The sequence below is a fragment of the Heterocephalus glaber genome, unplaced genomic scaffold, assembly GCF_053883595.1.
Source record: "Heterocephalus glaber isolate CG9 unplaced genomic scaffold, H.glaber_assembly_v1.0 deba00000331, whole genome shotgun sequence".
Lineage (NCBI taxonomy): Eukaryota > Metazoa > Chordata > Mammalia > Rodentia > Bathyergidae > Heterocephalus > Heterocephalus glaber.
In genome coordinates, this window is record NW_028258142.1 from 57,868,592 (window position 1) to 57,892,035 (window position 23,444).

At 38.3% G+C, this 23,444-nt stretch overlaps 1 protein-coding gene across 10 annotated transcripts in view; it reads left to right on the plus strand.

Annotated features, from left to right (window-relative positions):
* Nucleotides 1–23,444, plus strand: part of Esco1 (establishment of sister chromatid cohesion N-acetyltransferase 1) — a 66,000-nt gene that overhangs the window by 28,894 nt on the left and 13,662 nt on the right. For all 10 annotated transcript variants that reach the window (XR_015442407.1, XR_015442416.1, XR_015442410.1 and 7 more), the window contains 4 exons: nt 4,405–4,519; nt 5,891–5,951; nt 9,475–9,580; nt 12,998–13,129. Coding sequence is in view for 6 of the 10 variants with exons in the window: in XM_087189789.1 (XP_087045915.1) it covers nt 4,405–4,519; nt 5,891–5,951; nt 9,475–9,580; nt 12,998–13,129 (414 nt within the window). In the remaining 4 variants the exon portion in view is untranslated. The remainder of the gene's footprint in view (nt 1–4,404; nt 4,520–5,890; nt 5,952–9,474; nt 9,581–12,997; nt 13,130–23,444) is intronic.

Below are 23,444 nucleotides of genomic sequence, written 5' to 3' on the forward strand. Positions count from 1 at the left end.
AGCATTCTTTGTATAGCATTAGAAAATCATTTCAGCAAAAAAAAAAAAAAATCATCATGAATCGAGAGAAAAGACATCTGAAGTTTTTTTTTTTTTGGTACCGGGGATCGAACTCAGGACCTTGCACTTGTGAGACAGACAGTGGAAGTCAGAAGTTTTGAGACTGATTTAAAGTTTTCTTTAGAGTCATTTAGCCTAAGAGCAAATTTGAGTGAGTTATGAGTCTGGGCTTTATGCCAGATGCCATAAAATTAGTCTATTTTTTTGGGCTAAAAATCAAAGTGAACTTAAGGAGAATAGACACCACATGGTACTCTTAGGAATTATTTTTTATACAAATAAGAATGAAAACAGATTAAAAGATGATTGTTCAGAAAGATTTTATCATATGGTAGAAATTAGAAGTAGTAAATAGTGAATAGCAGTTTAGTGACAAGTTGTAGGTCTGGGATATATGTAGCTCAGTGGTAGAGCTTGCCAGGGATGCTCTGTGCCCTGGGTTCGATCCCTAGCACCAAAGCAGGAAAGAAAAGAGAAAAAATTGTGGTCTCTTGGACAAATGGGGTGGGTTTTTTTATGTAGCATTGTGTCTTCTGACTCCTCACCGCACAAATGCCTTTCAAAACCCTAAAGGTAGCCGGGGATTTAGCTCAGTGGTTCCGGCGCCTGCCTCGCAAGCGCAAGGTCCCGAGTTCGATACCTGGTACCAAAAAAACCCACAAAAAACCCTAAAGGTTTGAGTGGTTAATGGAGAAAGAAATCTTATCCATTTGTTTAAATTAGCTCTTTGGATTAAATCATAGTAGAATAGAGATGTTTATTTAGACTGCAGTAATCTGACTTATTTTTTTTTTGAGACAGGGTCTTGCTCTTAGCCCAGCTGGCCTTGAACTCATTGTGTAGTCCGGGCTGGCCTCAAACTTGGGGTGATCCTCCTGCCTCAGCCTCCTGAGTGCTGGGTGTGCAGGTGTGCACCACCATGCCAAGCAACGCTGACCTTTTATATTATTGCTTATTTATTTGTTTATTTAGGTACCTGGGATCATTGCTTTTAAATTGGAAAGTGCTTTGGGTTTATATGGTTTTTCATTATGTAAGACAGTCCTAGAAATATGTTGCTCTATTAAAAATTTCATGTTTTGGGGCTGGGGTATAGTTCAGTGGTAGAATGTTGACCTAGACTGCTCGTGGCCCTGCGTTTCACCCCTGGTACCACTGAAAAAAAAAGCGTTTTGAAGTTCTTGAATATCTGTTTAGGATATAGAAGAGATTAATCTTACTCTTATTTATGTACCACCCAAATATGACAGAAATGAAAATTTTGTGAATTAAGATTTCTTCTTTTGTTTGGTTTTGGTTTTGGCTTTTTGAGACGGAGGTCTCACTATGTAGTTCAGACTGACCTGGAACTCCTGGCGATCCTCCTGCCTCAGCCTCCCCTGGGGTGGGATTACAGGCATGCACTACCACGCCTGGCTACTTAAGATCTTTTAAAAATGAACTGTATTTAAAAAGACTGTATCTTCTTCTTTGTTCCATTGCTTTGTCTTCAGAATTAAACATGCTCCTCAAGTTGATGTGAAAGGACTTTTATTTCCATTTTTTTCTACCAGTATCAACAGTGTGCCCACTGTCACAGATTGATCAGGAAATGTGGTTATTGTATCAATTCAGGACACACTTTTTTTTTTTGTACTGGGGATTGAACTCAAGACCTGAAGCTTGCAAGGCAGGCAGTGGAACCACTGAGCTAAATCCCTGGCATCAGTTCAGGACATGCTTGAGTGCCTGCTGCATCCAAGATGCTGCTGCAGAAGAGGATATTTATATTTTTTGCCTTTAGGGAATTTATGTTGCAGTAGTTGCTTAACAGATTTCACTCTAAATAATGGGGAGTGAGACAGCATGGTTTAGTCATCATAATAGCTTTTGTTTGATGAATACTGCCTCCTTTGTAGGCAGAGGAGATCATCATATAATTCTCAAATTTTAATCTACAGTTTTAAGTTCTATTAGTATCTACATATTACAGGGGAGGAGGGTAGGGCTTAGTGACATTTTAAAGCAATAAAACCACAATTTAAAGTAAGGTTGGCTGGCTTCTGAGCTCAGCCAGATTTATACTTGGGGCGGTTGGAGAATGCAAGCAAATAAAAAAACCCCACACCATTACAACATTGAAAATGTTTTCTGTGGCCTTCGATTTTTTTTTTTTTTTTTTTTGCTTTTTGATTGTCTGTATCAGCATTACTGAGAAATGGTGGTTAATAAGACTATGCATCTACTATGACTTCCTGAATTCTTGGGCTGTTTTAATTATTCAGACATTATGTATTTTGAACCTGAATTCTTTTATGATACGCCTTTTTTTTTTTCCCCCCTGGTATTGGGGATCAAACTCAGGACCTTGGGCTTGCAAGGCAGGCGTGGCACCTCTGAGCTAAATCCCTGGCCTATGATAGGCTTTTTAAATCAATAACTTGCTAACTTCCTGTTAGTGGAAATTAGAGCCATTAGGAATATGTCGTATGTATGTATGTATGTATGTATGTATGTATGTATGTATTTAGAGGCAGGGTTTCACTATGTAGTCCAGGTTTGCCTTGAATTCATTATGTAGCCCAGGCTGGCCTCAGATTTGCGGTGATCTTCCTGCTGGGATTTGTTTTTAATTTTTTTTTTTTTTTGGTACCGGGAATCGAACTTGGTCCTTGCGCTTGCACAGCAGGTGGTGAAACCACTGAGCTAAATCCCTGGCCCTGTTTTTAATTTTTTCTGCTTTGTTTTTATTGTTTATTTTTTTTAAAAATTAATGTTTAAAAGTAATGTTACACATTTCATTGTAACAATCACAATACAAATACACAGAATTGTTTCCCTTTTTCTCATTTCCATTTCCATGAGATAGATAGTATTGATGTAATTTGGAATATATTTTATTAGTTAACTAATGGAGTGGTTTGGCAAGGTTTTAAATTAGAGGCTCTTGAGAATAAAAAGATAAATATGCTCTTAAGAGTTATTGATGATGTGGGGCATGGTGGCGCACACCTGTAATCTCAGCAACAGGAGACTTGAGTCAAGAGGATCTCTAGGAGTTTGAGGCCAGCCTAGACTACCTAGTGAGCTCAAGTCCAACCTAAACTACACAGACCTGTCACCAGAAAAAACCCAAAGTTATGAATGAGTCAAAAAATAACTGATTCCAAATATGTAAGTGATAAGGACATGAAAGAAGTATAAACTAGGTAAAGGAGAATTAGGGAAGATTGGAACATATTATGGAAGAGGAGTCTCCCTTCCCCCGTTTTCAAGTATTAGAGATTGAATCCAGTACCTTTGCACTGAGCTACATACCCAGCCCTCCCCCATTTTTCCCCTGTACTAAAGATTAAAGTTGGAGCCTTTACACTGAGCTACACCTTCATTGCCCCTTCCCTTCTTTTGAGAGAGGATCTCCCTAAGTTGCCCAAGCTGGGCTAGAACTTGTGATCCTCTTGTCTCAGCCTGCCAGAGTGCTGGATTACAGGAGTGCACCACCATATCCAGGTGGAAAAGGTTAATTTTTGAATAATGAGTTGAATTTTTACAAGTGGAAAGGTATTATAGATCAGCAATGTCTTTGTAAAAATGTGTGAACAATGTGGATAATTCTAAATTATCGTGTAGCCACATTAATGAGGCAAAAAGAAACAGGTAATATTAATTTTAACATATTTTACTTAGCCTGTCATAAAAATATAGTAAGTTCCCAACTTAGGAACATTTGAGTTGCAAACTTTCACAGGTGTACTCTGTAAGATTCATAGGTGTACTGTCGTTAAGACTCACTGTCGGATTACAAATCAATTTATGATCGTTCTGGAATGGAACTCTTGTGAGTCAGGGATACTGTGCTATCGTTTCAGCACATAACCAAATAATACTATCATTTCAGCATATAATTTTTAAAAATATATATATATATTTTTAGTACTGGGGATTGAACTTGGGACCTTGCTCTTGCAAGGCAGGCCCCGGAACCACTGAGCTAAATCCCCGGCCCTAATTTTAAAAAATATTAAGGGACTCTGAATATTTCAAATCTGCCTTGTGCTTTATACTTGTAATACATTTCAGATCACACATTTCAAGTGCTCAGTTGTCAAACGTGACTATTAGTAGAGTCTAGACATTAAACTCAGAAAAGGTACAGAGCTAGTAACTGGAATTTATAGGCTCAATATATTTAGCATGAAATTGCTGAGAGGTAGGGTAGCTTGTGCAAGATCATGGACAGATTTTTAAGATATGTCTATATGTTAAACCAAGTATAAAGTATTACTTAGTTTGCTGAAATTTACTAAAATGTGTTGGGATAAGCCTCAATGATTGATATAAAAATCTTGAATTACATTTGTTCAGAATTTCAGCTTATGTTTGGAATCCAAGCTGGAAAACAATCTAGTAGAAAACACCACTGCTGTTTCAACTCCGCTCAGTCAAACAAAAATTGATACAGGAGAAAGTAAATTTTCAGGTAATTTGAAAATATTATTTGGATTTCACAGTGTTTGGTAACCTTTTTTATTATGACAGAAAACTCATATACCAAATAGACCTGTTGAGTCTTTTTTTTAACCATTGCAGTATTTTTCAAATTTGTGATTACCATGGTTATTGCCAAGTCAGGTGGTGGATTGCCTCTGTCAATTGATCTAAATACCCATGTACCTTTGTACAGTAGCACTCTACTACTAAGTCAGTCCCCCAGCCCCTTCTTAATATTTTGAGTCCCACTAAGTTCCTCAGCTTGGCCTTAAATTTGTGCTTCTCCTACCTTAGCCTCCCAAGGAGTTGGGATACCAGGCTGTGCCACCATGCCTGTCAAAAGTTCTTTTGTTTTATAACTCTTGTTTTGTTTGTGACTTAACTCTGGAGAAGTGATCCTCAATGAATTGCTTCTGTTGCTGGTGTAGCAGCTTATTTTTCAAACTTTACTATTTGTGCGTTTCCATTTCAGGTTGTTTTTTTTTTTACCTTCAGTAACTCATTTTTCCATTTCACAGAGTCTTGTCTTTAAGAATTTCAGTAAATGATGAAGTTTCCCCACTTATACCATGCAAAAGCTTTATTTTTGTAACTTTGTGAAAAAAACTTTTACAGTATATTACTTGAGTTGTGAGATGGAGATGCTCAATTATGGGAGATGAAGCTTCAGAGGGTAGAAAAAAAGAAATGTCTTGATTCCTATTATTTCTCTCTGCCAAAGGAAAAGTATACCTGGAACAAAATATTGAGGTCAGATAATAGCTGCTGTTACCTATCATTGTAACTTTTCCTGTTTGTGGGAAAAGTGACTGTAATAGAAATGAGAAATGCATGTGTCGTTGGGGAAAATAGATTTATTATTGCACTTAATTATATTATGTCCAAAGACCTTAATTTTTTTTAACTTGGAAATGTTGCATTTCTTCCATTTAGTTTATATAATTATGCAGGCATTGAAACAATTTCCTTTATGGTTTAAAGCTAGTAATTGTTTAGAAATTCTTTTCTTTTCTTTTTTTTTTTTTTTTTTGGTACCGGGGATCAAACTCACGATCTTACCCTTGTGAGGCAGGTACCGGAACCACTGAGCTAAATCCCCAGCCCTAAAGCTAGTAATTGTTGATGAACTTAGAAGTAAACTGTTAATCTACCAAGAGATCTTTTTGTAGCTTTGCAGTCTGATAGAAGCTTTCTGTCTCTTCAGAGTAATTTCAATGAGGGTGTTCTAATTTTATGAAGTGTTTTTCATTAAAAATAAGGAAAACTTCAAGGCACTAAATGTTTTATGTATAATGATTTTGACATTTAGGTAGAGGGCTATTAAAAGCCTAATAAATAACCCTTCTTGATTAAATTATAGGTTCAATTCCCAAACAGCACAGTATACTCAATAACCAAACATCTAAGGAGAGTGATAACAGGTAAGGAATTAATTTAACTCAAGTGTAAATTTGATAACTTAAGTACTTTATCCTTAAAAGTTTGGAGTTTAGGTGATTTTTCCCTAAAATATTGTGCTATTTATTAACCATCAATTTATTCACAAATGTTCTATTTCTTCCTTTCCTTTTTCCTTTCCTCTTTCCCTTCCCTTTCCTTCCCATTCCTTTTTCCTTTCCTTTCTCCATTCCATTCCATTCCGACAGGGTCTGACTATATAGTTCAGGCTGGCCTTGAAAACTCTGTGTAACCCAAGTTGGCCTCTAGCTTGCAGCAATCCTTCTGGCTCGGCCTCTTGAGTGTTGGCATGCACCACCATGCCTGGCTCAGATTTTCTTTTTGTTACACCTCTTCTATGCTACACTTAAAAAAAATTTTTTTTCCCAGTCCTGGGAGTGGAACCTAGGGCCTTGTGCATGCTAGTCAAGTGCTCTACCATACAGCTATAACTTTGGCCCCCTGTACGTGCTGTTTTGTATTTTTGTATCAGGTCTCACTATGTAGTGCAGGCCGGCCTTGAATTCTCAGTTCTCCTGCCTTAGCCTCCTCTAAGTGCTGAGATTACAGGTGTGCACCATCAAGATCAGCTTCCCTGTACATATTTCTAATCAATTTTTAAAGTTAATGTATTATGGGCATCTTTTCTGTTTTCCTACCTTATTCGTTTAAATTCTGCATTTGGTTTCATTCTGTGAATTTAAAAAAATTATTTAACTGTACTTTATGGACATTTTGGTTATTTTTAGTTCATTTCTATTAAAAAAATAGAGTTCTACAATAAACACTTGCCTGCTTGTTTGACTGTATCTCTGGGATTGCCTAATTTCCCTTCAAATGGTTGTTCCAGTTTATATTCTCATCAGGAATGTTTCAAAGTCCTCCTTTCCTCACACACACTCCTAGAAATACCGGTTCTTATCAGTGTCCAAGAGTGTGTTATATTTTTTAAAAAATTTTTTTGGTACCGGGGATAAGAGTGTGTTATAAATGCTTACCAGTTTTTTTTTTTTTTGGTTTTTTTTGTTTGGTACCAGGGATCAAACTTGGGACCTTGCACTTTCGAGGCAGGCAGCAGAACCACTGAGCTAAATCCCCAGCCCATGAGTGTGTTATAAATGAAGAGGGTTTTTTTTCCTGTTTAGTATCAGAAATGAAATCTGACTGTTTTTGCCTTTGTGTGTGAATGTGTGGTACTGGGTATTAAATCTAGGGTCTCATGCATGCTAGGCAAGTGTTCTGCCAGTAAACTACACCCCCAGCCCTTGTTTTATATTTTAGATTACCAACAAATTTAGGATAAACTAGGGTAGCTTAGACGGCTAAACTATAAAACTTAAAAAATGTATTTAGAGTTTTGGTTTTTGCAGCTTTTTGTTCATTGAAGATTAGTATATATTTTTCTCTTTTTAAAAAGTTTTGATTGACACATAATTGTACATATTATGGAGTATAGTGTGATCTTTCAGTGCCTGTTGGGGTACTTGACATATCCATCACCTCAAATGTTTATCTTTTTTTTTTGGTACTGGGGATCGAACTCGGGACCTTGTGCTTGAGAGGCAGGCGACAGAACCACTTTCCTAAATCTCTGGCAAATGTTTATCATTTCTTTGTGTGTGTTAGAAATATTAAAATCCTATACTGGTTATTTTAAAATATACAGTTGTTAACATAGTTATCCTGTGTTCTATAAAACATTAGAACTATTTCCTCTTTCCAGCTACAACCTGGTATCTTGTTTTGTTTTGTTTTTTGAGGCAGGGTCCTGCTATGTAGTTCAGGCTGGCCTTGAACTCACAGCAAACCTCTTGCCTCAGCCTCCTGAATGTTGGAATTACAGGCATGTGCCACCTTGCCCATTGACTCCTCTGTATCTGTTAACCATTCTGTTTTTACTCTCCTTCCTGTGGTAACTACCATTCTGTCTTCTACTTCTAGGAGATTTTTTTTTTTAACCTTCCACATATAAATGGGATGATATTTGTCTTTCTGTGCCTGACTTAATTTCACTTAATCATGTTGCAGCAAACAATAGGGTTTCATTCTTTTTATGGCTGAATAATATTCCATTGTGTTCTAGGTATGATCAAAATATATGGTGAATATTAAAGTTATTACAGTAAATGTTAGATTGCCATTAATCACCTTCAAAATACCCCTCTCCTTCTTTGCTTTGGACACACTTATCCCCTTGTCCTTACTAGTTTCTGAGTTGTTCTGGGAGCTGTCTTTCATGTCTTTATGACATGTGATCAAAAATATGGAGAATGCTGCTGCCAAGTGCCATCAAAAGGAAAGGCAGGCTCATAAAAACTTTACAATGTGTCTTCAGCCACCTTCTTCACCAGCTCTGGCACTGTGACTTCTGGCTCTTCCTCAAAGTCAAAATGACCGTGAAGGGCCAGAGATTTTTAGCTCAGTGGTTCCACCGCCTGCCTCACAAGCACAAGGTCCTAAGTTTGATCCCTGGTACCAAAAAACCTCCCACAAACAAAATGACCATGAAAGGTACAGATACTGAATCAATTCAGGGATCTTGAGGCAGCCACAGCGGTGCGACTAGAGACATTCACCAGATAGGATTTCCAAAACTGCTTCAGAAAGTGGCAAATATAATGAGATAAGTGTGTTCCAGTGAGGGGGGACTATGTTGAGGGAGATAAGTGGCAATATGCTTTTTCGTATGACAGATTTAAAAAATTTAAATATTCACTCTATTTTTCAGTTGTATTTTTTTTTTTTTAATTGGTGGTACTGAAGATTGCACCCAGGGCCTTTGTGCTGAGCTATTTCCCCCGCTCTTTTTTTGTTGTTTTGGTACCAGGGATTGAACTCAAGACCTTGTGCTTTCAAGGCAGGCACAGCACCACTGATCTAAATCCCCGGCTCATATCTTGTGTTTATATACCACATTTTTTTTTTTTTGTTACCGGGGATGTACTTGGGTCCATGTGCTTGCGAGGCAGGTGGCAGAACCACTGAGCTAAATCTCCAGCCCCACCACATTTTCTTTATCCAGTCATCCATCGATGGACACTTTAATTATTTGGTTTCATACCTTTCTGTTTTTCACCTTGAGGCTTTGTCCTGGGCCTCCCGGATGCTGAGTGTGCATTCTGTCACTGAACTATATCCTCAACCCTTTTCCTTGATTTTATTTGGGGGAGGGGGTAGGATTGGTACTGGGAGTTGAACCCAGGAACTTCATACTGAGCTCTATTCCCCAGCCCGTTTTTATTTTGAGACAAGACTTGCTAAATTTCCCAGGCTGGCTTGAACTTGCAGTGCTCATGCCTGAGCCTTCCAGTGTGCTGGGATTGTAGGTTTTTTTCAGCTTACCAGTTTGGGAGGTCCAAGGTCAGGGGGCTGCATTAGGTGAAGGCCTTGACTTTTTAAAAAGTTATTTCCTCTTGAGGTTGAAATTTGTCATTGTAATAGAAAGAAAACTTTCGGTAATTTAAAGTGATGTGAATCTATAACATTTATTGTATTTTTTTTTTTAAGGGAAAATCATTCTTGGCTTAAATGTAGTTCCCATTTGGAGATAACAATTCCAAAAGATTTGAAACTAAAAGAAGCAGAGAAATCTGATGAAAAACAGTTAGTCATAGTAAGTATACAACTTGACCTTTTTGAATTATTGTTCTGGCATCTTGTGCAGAGTGTTAAAGAATAAATTCTTTCCTTTTTTCCAAAGATTAATTTTGTTGTCATAAATTTTCATTATGGAAAATATTTCTGGTATTGTAGTATGTCCCTAAAATAAATGGTCCATTCTGAAATAAATAGTAATTCAGTTCCCATAGTTCTAGCTTTGTTTATAACAAATTTTGATACTTTATTTCACATCTGTTACTTTTTTAGATATGTCCTTTGATTACTGCCTTCTTTGAGTAGTTGACTAAGAAACTAAAATAACGGTGTTTAGGATTCAGACTCAGATTTTTCTGTGTCCCAGCAGGTGCTCTTTCTCCCCACTGCATTATTCTAAGTGATTTGCCTCTCCATTCACTGCCCCAGCATTCACTCCCACTCATGTGCCAGGACTGACTTCCTGCCCAGCCTCCTCACTCTCAGATCCCTTCTTGGCATTCTGTGTTGCACCTCCCTTTCTCATCCATAGCTTTCAGCTTCATAGCTCCCTCTGGGAAAATGACTTTCTGAACTAGCTGTGGGCCCTGAAGAGTGAAACGGCCAAGCTTTGGTGAGGTGTGGGATGTTTTATGTGCCGTTAAAATTATGGATGCTATTTGAGTGGGCCCAAACCCAAGAGTCCTAAGCAGTTTTCTAACCCAACATACTCTTTTCTGTATGAGGAGCTTAGTGCCAAGGGGAGTTTTCTACAAGTTGGCCTGCTTGTGGCTGTGCTAGCCTGAGCTCTTTTTCCTCTTCACTTAGCTTTCCTCACCACCTCTCCCTCCATCACTGACTTGAGTGTGGAACTCAGAAAGCTGATAGCAAAGCAATGGGTGTAATTATTTTCTTTTTTCTAAACTGGAATTTCAAAAAGGTTAATGATTCTTCCTGAAAAGTTACTTACTTCAGTTATTCTCAGAGTATTGTAAGAAGAAAAAAAATTTCATTTAAAATGAATAGAACATTCTTTTTTTGTGGTACCAGGGATCGAACTCAGGAACTTGCACTTTTGAGGCAGGCGGCGGAACCACTGAGCTAAATCTCTGGCCCCTAGATCGTTCTTTATCTTGTGAAAACTATTAAATTCAAGTTAGTCTCTTTCTTTGTACATGGCTTATAATTCTTACTGTTTATCCTGAGTTGATTCTGTCTCTCACCAGCCTGATATATCATTATTATGTAAAAAGCCAGAGGAACATGGATAGGCACATAGAAATAAATTTTGTGTCTGACATTTTTTGATAAAATATTAAATCATAGCACTTAATGCATAGAGATTTTAAATGTATACATTATAACTTTAAAATTATGTTTTGCAAGAATATAGTTTAGCAGTTAATTTGAAATGGAACATATGTACTCTATAGTTTGATGGTAAGGTGGAAAAGGAGCTGTGTTGATTAAAAAATCTGATTGGGAAGGGCCAGGGATTTAGCTCAGTGGTTCTGCTGCCTGCCTCAAAAGCAGTTTGATCCCTGGTACCAAAAAAAAAAGCATGGAAAAAATCTGACTGGGGCCGGGGATTTAGCTCAGTGGCACTGCGCCTACCTTGCAAGCGCAAAGTACTGAGGTTGATCCCCGGTACCGCAAAAAAAAACCCCAACAAACCAAACCTAATTGGAATGACCGAGCCTCAGCCTCCCGAGTGCTGGGGTTGCAGGCGTGCACCACCACGTTCTACTCAGTAGATTGTAACTTTAATATCAGAATAACTTTGTAAGAATTGGCTAGAAATGTTTAGAAGGCATAATGAGAGGAAATCTTGCTTTCTCACGTTTAGTGGGTTTCTGTTGTCAAATCAGTGTGGTAGTGAATTTGGATTAAACAAAGAATCTAGAGCTTCATGTCAAATATGGGAGTCATGTGGCCGTTGAGTACTTGAAATGTGCTGCAGGAGAGTTGAGGTAATGCTGTAAGTGTAAGAATTAACTATTGCCTTTCAAAGACTAGTACAATAAAGGAATATGAAGTATCTCACTGTTAGGTTATGTTTTTTTGTTTTTTGTTTTTTTTTGTATCAGAGATCAAACTCGGGTCCTTGCACTTGCGCAGCAGGTGGCGAAACCACTGAGCTAAATCCCCAGCCCTATTTTGTTAAATAAAATGTTATTAAAAGAAAATACGGGCCGGGGATTTAGCTCAGTGGTGCCGCCACCTCTCTCACAAGTGCAAGGTCCTGAGTTCAATCCCTGGTACCAAAAAAAGAAAAACAGATAAAAACAAAATAAAAAAAAGAAAATACTGTGTGATTTCACTTATATGAAGTGCCTAGACTATTGAGATTCAGAGACCGAAAGAAGAATAGTGATTACTAGGGAATGGGAGGGAGGGGAGAATGAGGAGTTGTTAGTACAATTTCAGTATTGCAAAATGAAGAGTTCTAGATTGGTGTGACAGTCTGAATGTATTTAACACTAACAAACTGTACACTTAAAAATGGATGATACTTAGTACATTTTACCACAGCTACAATTTTCTCTTTTTGTTCCAGAAACTGCCTGACTAGCCTGTAGCCCTAGCTACTCAGGTGACTGAGGCAAGTTTGAAGCCAACCTGGTCAATTTAGTAAGACCTTGTCTTAAAAAATAAAAGCCGAGCATGGTAGTACACACCTGTAATCCCAGCACTCTGGGAGGCTAAGGCAGGAGGATCCCAAGTTTGAGCTAAGCCTGGGCAACTTAGTGACTTGGTGAGACACTGTCTGAAAATAAAAAAGTAAAGGGCTGAAGATGTAGCAGTGTGAAGGCCCTGGATTTAATCCTCAGCACTACCAAAATAAAGAACATATTAAGACATTAGCAAAATAGTCTATAAAACTCTATTTCTTGTAGACTCTAGCCAGATAATTATTATAACTATGAAATGTGCATTCTCATTTATAAAGTATTTGCTGTCTGTAGCTTTTGGACTGTGTTTGTTTTATTAAAGATATTTCTCAATTTCTCTAACTTGCCATGTGCTGTAGAAGAAAAACCTTGTTTTGTACTGGGTTGGAACTGGAGCCTTTGACCTGAGTATATCCCCAGGGCCCCCTTCACTATTTTTAATTTTATTTTTATTTACTTACTTACTTATTTATTTATTTATTTATTTATTTGGTACCGGGGATCGACTTTTTAATTTTAAGACAGAGTCTTGCTAGGTCACTCAGTTGCTCAAGCTGGACTCCAACTTCTGATCCTCTTGGCTTAGCCTCCCAGAGCGCTAGGAGACAGATGTTCCCATTATAGCCTTTGAAGCTGATGTTCTGGAATAATTCTTTTTAGGAAGAAAAAATACCAGGCCAGGGATGTAGCTCAGCCGCACCTGCCTGGCAAGCATGAGGTCCTGAGTTCGATCTCTGGTACCAAAAAACCCCCCAAAAAACCTCTTCTTTGTTTTTTATAACTAGGATGCTGGACAAAAAAGACTTGGAGCAGTGTCCTGTAATGTTTGTGGGATGCTCTACACAGCTTCAAATCCAGAAGATGAGACCCAGCACCTGCTTTTTCACAACCAGTTTATAAGTGCTGTCAAGTACGTGGTAAGTGGGGTTTGAGTTATAACATGTAAGTCAGATATTAGTTCAGGAATGTAGATAAGTAGCCAAAGGAAACCACATACTTAAAGCACATGTAGTGTATACACTGGCTTATTAAACAAGGCTAAATATAAAAACCAGGTAATTTTGGCTGGTTTATGTTGTGGGATCTTTAAGTTATATTTTTCTTAAATAGTTTTTGTACTTTTTCTAAGTAGCAGTGCTAGTCATCGTGAATATGTTTCTTAAAACCTTCTGTTAATTTTAATAATTACTGTTAATTATCCTATGTAATATTCATGTAGCTTGGTGCAACTTTGTGTTGGGGGAGTGAGAGTAATTTATATTATATTCAGTAGGTGTTTTGTAGATTACCTTATCTTTGCTATTATAATCATTTTTCTCTGCAACACTTAAAAAAGAATTCTAGTATATAGAAAAAAATCACACAAAGTAAAAATGTTTTAGTATATATTTTAGCATAGAATATATTTTAAATATATATACCTTTGAGGCATACTAGGTAATACTATTAATATTTCTTTCTGAAACTAGAAAACATGTTTAGCAGTTATGAAACATTTCAGATATCTTGTGAAAATAGTAATTGAATGTAATTGCTGTTTACTTATATCTGAAATGGAATCTTTTTATTCTATACATGTTACCTTCAGTACTGTACACTCACATTAATAAGACCTCCAGGATATCTGAACTGAGATCACCAATTCATTTCATGTAGGCCTGTATATAAGCACCAGATGCGGGATTAATCAGAGGTCATTATTGGCTCAGTTAAATTCATTTAGCTTTGGTTGAAGGGTTTCTATTCATTGTTTCATTCTTCTAGTTACTTCTGTCCAGGATAGGTGAGGTTTGCTTTTTTGGTTCTCTGCTGTGGTCCTCTTTTATATTCTTTATTTCATCTGCCTTTACCACATGTATTCTTTTCTCCCACTTTGTGTGTAGATACAGACTGCCTTTTGTTAAGTAATGGTTTATCAGTTGAAATCTGTACTTTTAAAATTTGGCTACGTTAGTAGCCTTGCATCTTAACAAAGAAAAATGGTTTCATTAGGTAGCTAAACACAGAAGAGTTGTGAGACAAAAGTATTTCAGTTCATTTTACATACGTGAATAAAGTAGATGTCATTTGTATTCAGTTTACTTTTTTTTTTTTAAGGGAAGGTCTTGCTATGTAGTTCAGGTGGCCTTGAACTCACTATCTAGCCCAGGCTGGCCTCAATCTTGTAGTGATCTCTTTGCCTTAGCCTCCCAAGCACTGGTATTAACAGGCATGTGCCACCACACCCAGCACCTTACAAAAATCTTAATTTCTGAGGGGAGCAATAAACCAATCAGTGAGGAAATAAGTGTTCTGCTCTTCCAAGGTACCAGAGGAAGTTGACTTAAGCAACAGAGTTATAGTCCTCTCCTTTTAAAGATACTCTGATTCTTCTGCAGAACTACAAAGCACTGTAGTAACCTAGGGAAGATTGACTTCTGTCCCAGCCAACCCCTACTTACACCCACCTGATGGGACAGAGCTAGGGGTTATCCTTTTTATTTTTGAAGCAAGCTCAAGATAAAGAATTTAGTTTAGCAGGTTGCTGTCCTTTGCTAACATCAATATCAGTGTACTCATCTTTGCTCTTACCACATGAAGGTGTACATAGAGTCTACGGGAAAGCCCACTCTGGAGCATTGTGGCATTCTTTTACAGTACATGTGGAGGTTAAAAACCAGGATATTCCATCATGAGCAGAGCTCTAGATTTTGGGTTGTGACATTAAAACATTGTGTTTGTTGTGTTGTGCCTTGCATAGATATTTAAGCACTCCTAAGTGCTTCACAAAACAAATAATTTTATTTAATGCCTATTTTATCTATTATGTTTGTTGTTGAGAAAAACATAGAAGTCATTTGGCGTTCTGGCTTTAATTCAAATTAAATGAGGAATGTTCAGGAATTGAAATATTAAGTTTGTTCTACTTGAGTCTGTTTAAAAAGAGTAAGTTTACTTTTTAAATTTTAATTGAACATTCTCTAGAAAGTAAGTACTTGTTCTTTAGGACAAACATTTTCCCTAGACAAGTAATAATCATGCCAGTTAGAAACAAGTGATATCTTACTTTCATAAGGTTAAACTAATGTTTAAATTATGTTGTCATAGTAGAAATTGATGTCCACACAGCCTGTTTTTGGTTGAGTAAAGTATTTGTGTTTTCTTTTCCTTATCTTTTACATCCTCATTGGTTTGGGATAGAGGAGAGTTGGGAGATACTTTGTGTATACCTTCATTTTTCTTTTTTTTGGTCTGTACTGGGAATTGAAGGGAGATGATTTTTTTAAGAGATTAGGTGTCGCTCTGTTTTCCATGCTGGCCTCCAACTCCTGGGCTTAGCAGTCTTCTGCTTCAGCCTCTCAAGTAGCTGACAGTGTAGGCGCATACCACTTCACTTGGCTTCAGGGAAATTAATTTTATCTGACTTACTAAACACTATTTAGAAAGGGGTCCCTTTTTGTTTGGGTTTTGGGAACTGTTTGGAACCCTGGGCTTTGTACATTAGGCAGGTGTGTGCTTTACCACTGAGCTATACCCCCAATCCTGGAAGTATTCTCTAATGTTTTTGGTGGAGCCTGGATTCCCATTTATACCTAGGAATTACTTCCGTTTCTTTAATAAACAAAAGTACCATTACCTAAGGTGTGACCGGAAAGTAGGAAGAGTTCTCCATTGTCATCAGGCCAGAAATCTGTATTTGGAACTTTCAGTGATACTGAAAAAGAATAATATATAGGCAGTATATGTCCTTGCCTTCAAGCTTAGAAACAAAATCTGAGAGAAATAAAAAATTAACAATAAAAGATTTAAGTAACTCTTGGATGTGAGGGCCGCAACATCTGGCACCGCATTGATCACCAGGGTTGATTCCGCTGGTCTGGCTGGCTAGGTGGATGTCCCTCCCTCCCTCCTCCACGTGTGTCCTCCCAAAGCTGCATACACGCTTGGTCGGAGTGGATGACCATCTTCAATAGAGGAGGACTGTTTTCCTCGGTCAAGGGTATATATGTAGCTATGGTTCCCTGCTAGACCCTCCAAACATGCCCTCAAGACTTAAGTTGCTAACATAGTACAGCTAAAGCAGGTGAAAACATAATTTTTTTTTTTTTTTTTGGTACCCGAGATCTGACTCGGGACCTTGCGCTTTTGAGGCAAGCAGCGGAACCACTGAGCTAAATCTCCGGCGCAATAACAACTTTTTGAGGAATAATAATTGAATTAGGTTTTGTGTGCAATGAGCTGGGAAAACATAGTGCAATCAGATTATGATATTTTGATTTTGAATGCTTTGTGGACTTCATTTCTGTTCTTTTAGGTGTTGAAGGTTTCTGTTTTTCTTTTTTGTGGTACTAGAAGTTGAATACAGGGCCTTCATATTGAGCTACATCCCTAGTCCCCATCCTCTTTTTAAAAAGTGCCCTCCCTCAGGGGATCCAGCCTTGTGCTTGTGAGGCTGGTGTGGCACCACTGAGCTAAATCCCTGGCCCTATTTAAAAAAAATTTTGAGGCAGCCTCTTGCTAAATTGCTAAGTAGCTCAGGATGGGTTTGTGCGTGTGATCTTCCTCTTTAGCCTCCCCAAATGCTGGAATTACTGGAGCTTGGGGGCTGGGTTTTTTTTGAAGGAGAGAAACTGAGCTAGGTCAAGGAATTTGGTGTGAATTTTGTTGATTTTACCTGATTAAACAAACCAAATGCTCTAGTAGTATTGTGTTGAGATTTGAGAAATAGGGATTTAAATAAGAAGCACCCAAGTTTATATTTCAAATTTTGAGATTTCTAATATTTTTTTGATTTCTTTGTATTTTATATAGTTAGAACATTGTATATATAAATACAGAGCGGGAGTAATGCTTCCAGTTACTAGAAATTTTGCTTTGGGAGAGAGGGCCCTATGTGCCTTCAGTACGAAATGCATAATACATTTCTGTATTTTTTAAAGAGTTCACAAATCCTGAGGGAGATGAGGGTGACCTGTGCCTTAATTAGTAGCAAATAAAAATTTCTCCAACTTCTTTCTGTCCTTTTCCATGTATCAGAAATGGTGTCACCAGTTAGTGTGAGTCCTTGCTTTTAGTGATAATGGAAATTAAAACCAAAGCACAAATTTGCAGAGAAAAAGCTTTAATTGGAGGATAGGAGAGAAGATGGGGACAGGAGTCCAGCTTGAATAGTAGGTAAGGGTGGGCACACTTTGATGAAGAGGATTCAACCTGTCTACCTGCAGTGGTCAGGCCAGTGTTTAAGGATTAGTTCAAGTGGCTGGGATTTGGTTGATCATTATCTCAGCCCTGGTTTTGTAGCTCTGCAGGAATCTTCAAGCTTGGGGGTGGGAGGTTCCTGTGAAAGGACTGTCTTTGTGGCCAGTTTATTCAGGTGGGGCTCTTCTTTTCCTGGAATCCAGGCGATGACATGTTTAGGACCACTCAGGAGGCTTCTAAGCCTCTGCTGTAAGTCAGAGAAGGAAAGGAAAGAACGTATGGAACAGGTTGTTTAAGAGCTTGTAATCACATGTCCCTGCGAATCTTGAAAATTACTTTATTCTTGGTGTCCTTCATCTTGAAAAAGGATGAGATAGGTAGGCTAAGAAAGTCTAGGGCTAACAAACTTTGTTCTACTTTTCCTAAGTAAGTAACATAACCTATATCCAAAATTTTAAGGTAACAAAAGAATACAAAAATGAATCCCGGCACTCTGGGGAAGCTGAGCCAGGAGGATCACAAGTTTGAGCCCAGCCTGGGTGATTTAGCAACTTAGTGAGAACCTGCCTCAAAATTTAAAAGAATTTTAAAAGGGAGGGGGCTGTAGCTCAGTGTGAAGTCCCTGGGTTGAGTCTCTGAAAAAGTCAAGCTTTATTCTGCTTTTAGTTACGTGTTGGGCATTTGTAGGCCCAAATGAAGTGTCATGGGTTGTAGCACAAAGTGCTTGTAAGTCCCAGACTGCTTCAGAAGAAACACTCACTAAGTGTGCTTTTAAGGAGTAAGAGGTGTTAAGGGCCCAGGAGTGAGTTGGTCCTTGACTGTTTCTGACTGTGTCATTGGTGGTACCAGTGTCTGCCTATTTCCTCTAGCTGACAACTGTAGCATAATCTTTTAGGTGTTTTATGTTTTTGTTTTTTGGCAGCACTGGGGCTCCACCCAGGGCCTCATGCATGTTGAATAAGTGGTCTGTCCCAGAGCTGCATCCCCAGCTCTTTATTTTGAGACAGGATCTCTCTAAATTGCCTTTGAACTTGGGATCCTTCTATCTCAGTTTCCTGAGTAGCTGCAACTACAGGCAGGTGTGTGCTGCAGTCCTTGGCTAGAAATGCCCTTCTTGATTCCTACTACAAAATGGGTAACTTTTGTGTTATGTATTCCCTACTGGAATAACAGCTTCCTTGAAGCCTTTGATAGTTTCTCATACTAAGGCGTGCCTGCCTGGGAGCGTAGGCTCAGCCAGCGTGCTCAGTTCAGGACAGACAAGTGATGTTTGAATTGTCTCTTTTTGAAAATAAATTAAACCAGAAGATTTCTGTGGGCTTTGCCAATTGCAGTATGTATTGATTTTATATCATTGGGATTTATAAATATCTTTGTTTCAAATGTCAGTGTTATAAATTTTCTTAGGGTCGGGGAAACAGTTTGTATATCTGATACAGTTAACTTTTCTATCACAGAAAGTACATCTTTTACCATTTTAATTTCTCAGAAATCTTTCAAATAATTTGTCTCTTTTCATTTAAATACTAATAAAGCAGTTTTTCAGACGTTTGGGTCTTCTCTCTGGGCCTTGTTTCTGTTGATTTTAATTTTTCTTGTTAGAAATATGTTTAAAAGAGTGATAATACGGAGGGGCATAAAAATGCCACAACTGCCATAAAAATAACATATATACACATGCACACATACACCCGCACGTGTGTTAGTGTGTTAAGAAATGGAAATTAGCAAGCCTCTTCTGCCAGAACATGCAGCTCCCTGCCGTCCTAAACCCAGCATTGGTAAAGAACTAAAGAAGCAGTTTAAAATACAAGAAGACAATTTATTTGAAGATGGGGAAGGAGGAAAAGAAATGACAGAAAACTACCTGGACAGTAGGGAAAATTTGAAAGTCTGGAAATGCTTGTCTGCAGCTCTGTTTATTGAGATCCTTGTCCCACGTGGGCTCTCGGAGTCTGATTGGCTCCCTGGCTTGTCTTTCATCCTAACCCTGTGACCTTTCCCTGTTCTTTGGTGGAGGGTAAGATTATGGATGAGAGCCCTATGGACTGGTAGTTTAGGCTAAAGGATTAAGCAGAGGGGAAGTTTGTGATTCCTATGTTAATAGATCTACCTAGGAACTTCCCAGTCCTGAGTTCTCTGCTTTGTCTTCCTAATTGCTGGAGTTTAGCTGCCTTTGGCCTTCTAATTGCTGGGGTCTGGCTGTAGAGGTCAAAGCTGTGTTTTGTTTTGTTTTTTGGTACTGGGGTCAAACTTGGGTCCTTGCGCTTGCACAGCAGGCGGCGAAACCACTGAGCTAAATTCCTGGCCCTAAAGCTGTCTTAATAATTTTTTTGTGTTTTAGTACCGGGGATCGAACTCTGGTCCTTGCTCTTGGGAGGCAGGCAGCAGAACCACTGAGCTAAATCCCTGGCCCTGTCTTAATAATTTTTAATAAAGCTCAGTGAGCCTTTCATCATGTCTTTTCCCTACCTACAGTGCCCCCTGTTGTCCCTACATGATTTTATTTGAATTTCAGGGAACTGTATACTGTTTGCACAGTATAATTTAGTGTATAGAAATCAACCCCGGTAACTTTTTTTTTTTTGGTACCAGGGATCAAACTTGGGTCCTTGCACTTGCAAGGCAGGCAGTGAAACAGCTGAGCTAAATTCCCAGCCCAACCCTATTAACTTTTAAGCTAAAGCCATCTTCAAGAATCTTCTTTAGTGTTCTTTTACATTTTAGTAATAAAGATTTTGAGTGACAGTGGGCTTGTTTTAGGGTATTATTAAATTTATGATTGGCAGTTAAAACCTATATTCCTGACATCATTTCAGTCACATCACTTGGGTCTCTCCGAACTTTTCTTAATTTCTCCTAGGCATCATGGCCCTCCACATTATGACTCTTTGAAATGTATCTGTAACAATTTCCTCTAAATTCTCTTCTCCTTCTAAGCCAAATTGAATTGATGATTGTCTTTGGCATAGCTCACAATTTTCTGCTTCTCTTTTTAGTTCCTAACATTCCTGTCACCAGGAGTGCCTTCCCATTGTCTTCTGTAGCTTTCAGCTTTCAAAGCCCAGGGGAAACACTGCTTCTTCTGTGAACCTTTTTGATTGCTTTCTAATCCCAGTAAGAGTTTTCTCACTTCTCTTAAAACCACAGAGCAAAAATATTAACATTTTGTACTGTTGTGCCTTCTTTTGTAGGTCCTTGCTTCAATTTGATACCTTTTTTTTTCTGATAGTGCCGAGAATTGAATTTAGGACCTCATGTATGCTAGGCAGGCTCTCTACTACTGAGGTGTATCCCTAGCCCTTTTATTTTGAGATGAGGACTTGCCTGTTGCCCAGTCTGACCTCAAATTTGTGATCCTCCTGCCTCAGTTTATGAGCAGCTGGAATTTACAGGCATGTGCCACCACTCCTGGCTCAGAATGTGAGCTTAAACTAGGAAGATGTTTTCTAGTGAGATACTTACTAGACTATTTAACTATAGCAAATTATTCAGTCTCCCCTCTTCTCTTCACAAGGTCTCACTATGTAGTTCAGGCTGGCTTTGAACTCACTATGGGAGATCAGGGTGGCCTTAAACTCAGGGCAGTCCTCCTGCCTCCTGAGTGCTGGAATTACAGGCATGTGCCACCATGTTCGCCCTTCAACCTTTTTTCACTTGCAAGGTTTTTCTCTAGGTTCATTTTATTCAGACAATTATTAACCGCTTTACTATGTTCCAAGATTATAGGTTTTTCCTATAAATTATTATTAAAAAGTTTATTTATGTAAATTTAATGATTAGTGTAAAGGAGAGAGAAGTAAATGTTTGTAAATAGTATAGAAAATGAGAAAGCAGTAGACTTTAATATAAAATACGAATTCAGAGCAAAGATCTCAGGCAGAGTTTGGAAAAGTCAACACCTGATTAGAGCCAGGAATGAGAAGTAGGATTCCTTTGAGTTGGGGAGGACATAAAGGCATATCAGGCTAAGGGGAGCAAATGGTTTGGCAGGTTGGGAAAAGAGGTATTTCCTTATAGCTTGTGATTGTGTTGTGTTGGAAAAACCTTTGCAAGAGATGAACCTGGGAGAGGTAAGTGAGAGGCCAGATCATGAATGACCTGATAAGGCAAGAGGATATCAAAGATGAAGATCCCACCAGAAAATATACTTAGTTTCTGTAATGATAATGGGAGCTGTTATGTAGTGGAGGCCTGTTTTCGTGCTAGGCATTTTGCTCAGTTTTTTACACTGTTTTCTCAATTAGTGTCTCAGTAATTTGGGGGGTTTTAAAAATCATTTTTATAGATGAGCAAAACCAAGTTTGGAGAAATTAGGTAATTTGCCCAGGGCAACATACCTCACAAGTAGCATTTTGGATTCAAATTTAAGTTTTTCTGTTTTGGGTTTTGAGTGGTTTTTTGTTTGTTTGTTTTTTTAGCCAAGGTCTTGCTAAATTGCCCAGCCAGACTCAAACTTGCTGTCTTTCTCTCTCAGCCTCCTGAGTAGCTGGGATCGCAGTGTATCTACCACTGTGTCTAGGTCTTCATGATGTTTAGCATATTATTCACCACTATACTGTACGGCTTAGATTATGGTTTGCACATATGCTGTGTGAACAGTACATATTTGCTGAATTCACTTTTAAAGTTTAAGAGTAGCATTTAAGACTTTCAACACTTTAAACATCAGCATGGTCAAACTAGACACACAGCTTTATCAATATTGTTAATACAAGATTATTTTTGCTAAGAAATGTCCAAAACAAGCATTTAACGTGCTCCCACCAGCTTGTACCACTGGCATGTGCATGACTGTGCCTTTGGCAGCGTGAACCATCCAGGGAACAAGCATGACAGTTCATTGGGTGGCACGGTTCAGTCGTGGACGTATAGCCCTGTCATGAACATGCTACAACCATCTGTTTGGAATAGTTACATACATTAACATTTTTATCACATTATTTGATTAAAATGAAAATACAGATAAGTTGAAGGAAAAATAATTTAAATCACTGTGCCATCACTCACAGTCACCTGTGTTTATATTTTGGTGACTTCAAAGCATATGTTTAAGTATTTACATTTAAAAAACATTCAACAGGGGCTGGGGATTTGGCTCAGTGGTGCCGCTCCCTACCTTGAAAGCACAAGGTCCCGAGTTCCATCCCCAGTACCAAAAAATAAATAAATTTAAAAAAACAAATTCAACAAATTATGTTTTTCAGGAGTTTTAATTTATTTTTCTGCAGTGGCTATTCTTTCTGTATGGGGTATGGTTAGAGCATATGACTAAATATGTATATATTTTTAATTAAAAAATTTTGTTTGTTTCTTTGAGACAGGGTCTCACTATGTAGTCTAGGCTAGTCCTGAACTTACTGTGTAGCCCATGCTGGCCTCGTGGCATCCTGCCTCAGCCTCCTGAGTGCTGGAATCATAGGTGTGCTCTACCACGCCCAGCTATGACTCAGTATTAGAGGAATTTATTAATGTTCACTTGTTCACTTTTTTTGTGTGTGTGCCGGGGATCGAACTCGGGACCTTGCGCTTGCGAGGCAGGCACCAGAACCACTGATCTAAATCCCCGGGCCAAGAGGAATTTATTTTATTTTTGGAGATTTTAAAAATAGATGATGATGTTTAATCCCAAAGACACTTAATGCTCTTGTGGGTGTCACTACTTTTCCTCATCTTTGGCATGACTACTGTGATGATTAGTTTTGCATTTATTTTTTTCTTCTCAATAAATGGTGCTTGAGCAGTCTTGGGCTTTTTTTTTTTTTTTTGGTATGCCGTATTGAACTCAGGACCTTTCACTTTTGAGGCAGGCAGGAGGCTGGCAGTGTCACCACTGAGCTGAATCCCCAGCCCACAGCCTTGGGCTTTTGACAATAGGTGATTTGAATTTCTTATAAGATTAATATTCTCTCTGTCCCTCTCTGTCTGTCTGTCTGTCTCTCTCTGTCTCTCACGCGCACACACGAACCCCTACCCACCTTCAACAAAAATTTATGGACCGATCTCTTTCAGCCTTCCCAATTATTATTTTATTTTGTTTGGTACAGGAGATCG